The sequence below is a fragment of the Myotis lucifugus genome, unplaced genomic scaffold (genome assembly GCF_000147115.1).
Source record: "Myotis lucifugus unplaced genomic scaffold, Myoluc2.0 scaffold_4, whole genome shotgun sequence".
Classification (NCBI taxonomy): domain Eukaryota; kingdom Metazoa; phylum Chordata; class Mammalia; order Chiroptera; family Vespertilionidae; genus Myotis; species Myotis lucifugus.
Window position 1 is genome coordinate 21,671,229 of NW_005871052.1, and position 6,513 is coordinate 21,677,741.

At 44.5% G+C, this 6,513-nt stretch overlaps 1 protein-coding gene across 5 annotated transcripts in view; it reads left to right on the forward strand.

Moving 5' to 3' along the window:
• The window catches only part of LOC106699171 (membrane transport protein XK-like), a 25,521-nt gene extending 19,515 nt beyond the window's left edge, over positions 1–6,006 (forward strand). For 4 of the 5 annotated variants that reach the window (XR_002832251.1, XR_002832248.1, XR_002832249.1 and 1 more), the window contains one exon: positions 5,889–6,006. Coding sequence is in view for 2 of the 5 variants with exons in the window: in XM_023764764.1 (XP_023620532.1) it covers positions 5,889–5,992 (104 nt within the window). In the remaining 3 variants the exon portion in view is untranslated. Of the gene's footprint in view, positions 1–3,017; positions 3,137–5,888 lie in introns of those variants that run through there. The other variant, XM_023764770.1, reaches the window with a different exon arrangement.
• The last annotated feature ends 507 nt before the right edge of the window (positions 6,007–6,513 follow it).

Genomic DNA, 6,513 nt, shown 5'->3' on the forward strand with positions numbered 1-6,513 from the left:
TCGATGGGGAGGTGACCATGAAACCCTCTGTCACTCACAGAGCAGGGCCAATCAGGGGGTTGGGGCCCTGCCCCCTGTCACTCACAGAGCAGGGCCGATCAGGGGGTTGGGGCCCTGCCCCCGTCACTCACAGAGCAGGGCCCATCAGGGGGGTTGGGGCTCCGTACCCTGTCACACACAGAGCAGGGTCGATCAGGGGGTTGGGGAGCTCCCCCCTGTCACGCACAGAGCAGGGCCCATCAGGGGGTTGAGGAGCTCCCCCCTGCCATGCACAGAGCAAGGCCCATCAGGGGCTTGAGGAGCTCCCCCCTGTCACTCACAGAGTAGGGGCTATAGGGGAGTTGAGGCACCGCCCCCTGTCACACACAGAGCAGGGCGGATCAGGGGGTTGGGGCTCTGCACCCTGTCACACTCAGGGCAGGGCCAATGGGGAGGTTATTGCTCTACCCTGTCACACACTGAGCAAGGCCTGTGGAGGGGGGTTGGGGCGCCACCCTCTATCACCCACAGAGCAGGGCCGATCAGGGGGTTGGGGCGCCGCCACTGTCACACTCAGGGCAGGGCCGATGGAGAGGTTATGGCTCTACCCTGTCACACACAGAGCAGGACCCGTGGGGGGGGAGGGTTGGGCCGCCGCACCCTGTCACACACAGAGCAGGGCCAATCCGGGGGTTGTGGAGCTCCCCCCTATCAGGCATAGAGCAGGGCTGATCAGGGTATTGGGGCGCCTTCCCCTGTCACGAACAGAGCAGGGCAGATAGGGAGGTTGTGGCCCCGCCCCCTGTCACACACAGAGCCGCAGGGTGATCAGGGGGTTTGGGTGCTGCCCCCGTCATGCTCATCCTGGTGCCGGTAGCCTCGCTGCTCTGCTGATCCCGGTGCTGGGAGGCATATTACCCTTTTACTATATAGAATAGAGGCCTGGTGCATGGGTGGGGGCAGGCTGGTTTGCCCTGAAGGGTGTCCTGGATCAGGGTGGGGTTCCCCACTGGGGTGCCTGGCCAGGCTGGCTGAGGGGCTGAGGGCCGTTTTCCGGTTGGCGGGTGACTGAAGCTCCCAACCACTCCTTTTTTCCTTTTTTTCTTTTTTTTTTTATTCTGGGCCAGCTTTAGCTCTGAGGCCTCGCTGCTGAAAACATTGATACAATGTTGCAGTCCGGCTGGCTGAAGCCCGCCTGACTGAAAGCCGGTTTCTGGGGTTTTGTTTAGCTTCTATATTTGTACATAGTACATAGTTGCTTAGAGTTGCTGCTGAGAGGCTGGCAAGTGCGGGGAACATTGGACTCCGCTGTCACTGGAGCAAGCAAGCCTCCCTGCTCGCTTCAGTGCATGGCTGCCGGCCGCCATCTTGGCTGACAGTTAATTTGCATAAGGATATGCTGATTAGCCAATGGGAAGGGTAGCGGTCGTACGCTAATTACCATGTTTCTCTTTTATTAGTGTAGATTGTTGATGCTGGCTATTGCTCATGGTCTCAGATCTTCTTTGTTTCATCTCTCTGTTTGGGCTGGTTTGGCTTCATAGCATGGTGGCTGCTTTCAAGGGTTAGTGTCCTAAGACAAGAGAGAGGACCAGGTAGAAGAGTATCACCTTTTGTGATCCTTCCTTGGAAGTCCTGTGACCTCATTTATGCTGTATTTTCCTTGTTGAAGCAGTTAGGAATCCTTATGAAGTTGAAGGGAAGAGGAGGGCAGGAAACTGATTCTTGTTGGGGAAGAGTAAATAGAGTTCTGGAAGTTCACTGCAGTGACCATTTTGGAAAATACAGCTTGCTGTAGGCTGAAAATCCTCTTTGGATTTTGCCTCTGTCTTTCAGTGGTAGTTGTAAACCACCTGACACAGTTGGTTGTAACAGCTTCTTTATGGTAAATAATGAAAACAAGAGCACTCTCTGTCTTCTTTCAGTTTGCATAGTTATCTCAGCTTTTAAATGAACAGTTCTCTAACCTTTGGGCTACTCTAACATTATCAAATTAAGGGCAGGTTTTGGTTAAGCTAGATCCCCTCCCCCGAAAAAAGCCCCACCTTTATGTGCATGGACATAGTGAAAAACTTTCATATGAGAAGAGGAGATAGCCCCTTTCAAACATTAATATTATCCTATATAATAAAACCCTAATATGCAAATCGACTGAATGGTGGAACAACCAGTGGAATGACCGGTCACTAAGATGTGCACTGACTACCAGGGGGCAGATGCTCAATACAGGAGCTGGCCCTTGGTGGTCAGTGGGCTCCCACAGGGGAGCACCGCTCAGCTACAAGCCAGGATCACAGCTGGCAAGCACAGTGGTGGTAGTGGGAGCCTCTCCCGCCTCCACAGCAGTGCTAAGGAGCAGTGAGCAGGTGGGGGTAAGGAATGAGGGGTCCCGGACTGCAAGAGGGCACAGGCTGGGCTGAGGAAACCTCCCCCCATCCCGTGCACAAATTTAATGCACCGGGCCTCCAGTTAGTAAATGAAAACTAGATGTTCTGATAAGTTTTACTACATAGATAAGCAAAAATGAGTTAAAAGCCTTAAGTTGAAAAATACATATTGAAGATAATACTAAACTTAGAATTAAAAAATAAATCACTCATTAATTTTACTTCCCTTAATACTATCTTCTTTCTGCCTACATTACAAACTAAGTGGTAGAATTTCTTCATTTATGGGTGGGTCACAGGACATTTGCATGTTACAACTATCTCCCTCATCCTGGTTACCTCAGAGTGAATGTGATTCTTAAGATATATCAGGGCCTTAAGTTGAGGTCTTGAACCTTGGTGTATTAACATTTATGTTAAAATACCTTCCACAGCCACAGGCAGGTAGTAAGTGCTCAAAAAGTACCAGAGTATCTCTGTTTTCTAAGGACTTATAACTGGAATGGGCATTGACCAAGGTGAATCATGTATGTGTATGCCACTATAGCCTTTTCCCAGTTCATTTTTTTTCCATGTGCAGTCAGGGACAAAGGGAAAGCCCAGGTGTGATATAGTCTGTTTGAGTTTACAAGTAACCCCATTTTTTCTCAGGTTTTTGAAAATGAAGATGTCCTATAGTTCAGAGGTCAGCAAGCAACAGCACATTGGTCCCAATCAAGCACTGCTAGTTTTTATATTCTTTTCAGAAAAATAAAACCCTATCTTGTAAATGTCAGTGTCACAAAAATTTATCTGTGCAATGCCCTCAAAGGATTTGAAAAAATATAAGTCCTCTGGGAGTTAATAAATCAAATATATATGGAAAAAGGAAATGGCCATGGTCCTCTTAAAAATTCAGATGGCTACAATTTATGCAGGTCTTGACTAATCCCAATCATCTCCTTAACATCTGTGGAAGGAATTCCTCACCAAGAAGGAGAAAGGCAGTTATAATTGAAACATGGGTTGGGGTGTGTCGCAGAGGCAAACATTGATAGTGTCCATTGTGTGATTGTTACAGAATTTACCAGGTGACCGAAAATTACACAGGCATACTTGGAGGTCCAGGATAAACCCATTTATTTTCAGATGTTTCACATGTATTAGTACAGTGACTCAGGGGGTCAGTTCTCCAAATCCTGAGTAAGCCAATATGGATGAAGCTTTCTCTTTATACCCTTTGGTTTCTTTGTCTCCCATATATGGATCATACTTCCAGGTCTTTCACGGGCTTTGCAAAAAGCCCCATGTGTTGGGATGGGGGACGTGAGACCACAACTAAAGGCCTGACCTGGTGTCAGCACTGATAACCCCCTCTGGGGGTTGTGTATTGTTCATGATTTATGGCTTCTATAAAATGTGAGTATTTAGGTAAATAGGTCTTGCAAGACCAGATAATTAAGGAAGGGGCAGTGACTAGACTATAGGCCAGTGATGGCGAACCTTTTGAGCTCGGCATGTCAGAATTTTGAAAAACCCTAACTTAACTCTGGTGCCGTGTCACATATAGAAATTTTTTGATATTTGCAACCATAGTAAAACAAAGACTTATATTTTTGATATTTATTTTATATATTTAAATGCCATTTAACAAAGAAAAATCAACCAAAAAAATGCGTTCTCGTGTCACCTCTGACATGCATGTCATAGGTTCGCCATCACTGCTATAGGCTAACAGGAATGTACTGATTAACTAGGTACAGAGTCAGGCTGCTGGTCTCCCCCCCAAAAATGTCTTAATTTCCTCAGCATGATTAGGGATACATTTGCTGCAAGGGACTACACTTGACTACAGGTTTAAACACCTGGGGTTTATTTTGCTCATGTAACAAGAAATTAGAGGGAGACAGTTGTTTGTGGCATTCTTTCGGCTGCTCACAATGGCAAAGTTGATGGCCTTGAAATTCCATTTATCTTTTAGCCAGCAGTGCTTCTCCTGAACTTGTAGAATGCTAAGAGGTGAAAGGGATCTAAGAGGTCATCATGTCTGACTTTACATTATATTTAGAAATCCCGTCTTTGATGTCTCTGAAAGGTGATGCATTAGTCCCTATTTGACTGTGTTTAGCAGTGGAGCTCTCAGTACTCAGAAGACACTGTTCCATTGATAAAACACTTGCTAGAACATTGTTCTCATATAGTGAATTAAGTAGGACTTTTTCTTTTTTTCCAGAAGTGATTTCAGGTCCAAGTGCTGGATATGCTGCATTCAGAAAAAAAGCCACTAAGTATTGGCCAGATTCTTTTTTTCAGGATCTTACAAGAGTTACAAAGCAGCCCTACATCCCCAACCTCATATTCTATAAGAAATACCTGTAGGGAAAAGGTGAGAGAATAGGGCAGTGATGACGAACCTATGACACGCATGTCAGAGGTGACACGTGAACTCATTTTTTTGGTTGATTTTTCTTTGTTAAATGGCATTTAAATATATAAAATAAATATCAAAAATATAAGTCTTTGTTTTACTATGGTTGCAAATATCAAAAAATTTCTATATGTGACACGGCACCAGAGTTAAGTTAGGGTTTTTCAAAATGCTGACACGCCGAGCTCAAAAGGTTTGCCATCACTGGAATAGGGACTTCTATAACAAGCCACCTAAAGTAGGGTTTCAAAATGAAGGGTACTCATAACATAGGTAGCCAAGTACTTCACTCCTTGTCTTGTAAGCTGGGAACCCATAGACCCATCCCAGTGATGTTTCCTTCAGAGATAGCTTGTTGTGTGTACCCTGGATTTTAGTAGCATCCATGAGCATAGAGGCTGAGGCCTACTTCTTATTTGTAGATTTCTGAAGGAGGGAGTCTTGAGGGAATAGTCTGGGGTAAGTAGAGATTCTGTTGCCATTTGCCTGGAAAGGTGAAAAGAGGTCATCACTGTGTCAGCTAGCTATTGTGAGTACCCAATATTTAGTGGTTTAATTAATAAGCATTTATTGTTGTTCAATAATATACAGGGAAATTGAGAAGTTCTGGTCTGGGTCAGGCTATGCTGATCTTGACTGAACTTGCTCATTAGTACACACTTAGCCCTGTGGGTCAGTTGGGAATGACTGGTCTAGGACAGCTGTACTGGTCTAGGAATGGCTCACGTCCATGTGGTCTCTACTTCCCAAGCCTGTTAGTCTCATGGTGGCAGGGCTCTGAGAAAGTCAAAGCATGCAGAACTGCTGAGCCTTTGTGGGTGGTCTAGGCTCAGAACTGGGACACTGTCACTTCTTTCACATTCTATGTCCACAGTTGAGTGGAGATTGGGGGGGTGGGGACAACAAATCCCTTTCATGATAATATCAAGTTGACAAAACTAAGTAGAGCATTTTCACTTAAATTATATGGAAATCAGCCTCCTTTCATCTTCAGCCTGATGGTTAGACCCGATTTTTCCCACTAAAGCAACACACACATCTACTCCCCCTTATCACATGACAGATCCCCAAATATTCACAACTATCCTGTGTCTTTTTTCTTTTCCATTCTCCAGATCCTTCAATCATTTCTCCAATGACATGCTTTGAAGCTGAAGCCATCAAGGTCACTGTAGTTGAGACCCAATCTGACTTGTCATTTTTTTTTCTTAAAACATGATATTCATAATAGTATGTGACATTGAATTTATTTTGACAACGGCTGTTAGCAGTAGGATTATGTTTTATTTTCTTGTTTTGCTTTAATCTGAACTCTGTGATTTTATTTATGTACCCAAATGTAGCTTTTGGGGGAGTTGAATCACACAGTTGGTTTATATTGATGGTTCAGTGAATTCTCCCAGTTCTTTTTTATACTGACAGCAGCTAAACCAAGATTTACCCATCCAGTACCTATACAGTATATTTAGAAATGTTTACCTCTTCCTTAGTCAACGGCTTATCATCCTTGAGATGATATTTGTGCTTAGGTACCTGATAAGGTAAGGTCCCTTTAACACTGTTGAAGAGAGCCTTTAATTAATTGTATTTCCCAATGGACAAAAAATCTCTGGGTTGTTGTGGTCTTTGAATCTTTGTCTCCTGGGAATACTGGGAAATGAATGTTATTAATTTATTAGCTCCTATAATGCAGAATGTCTGCTTTTTACTTTTCCTTATATTTGGGAAACAAAATATTTA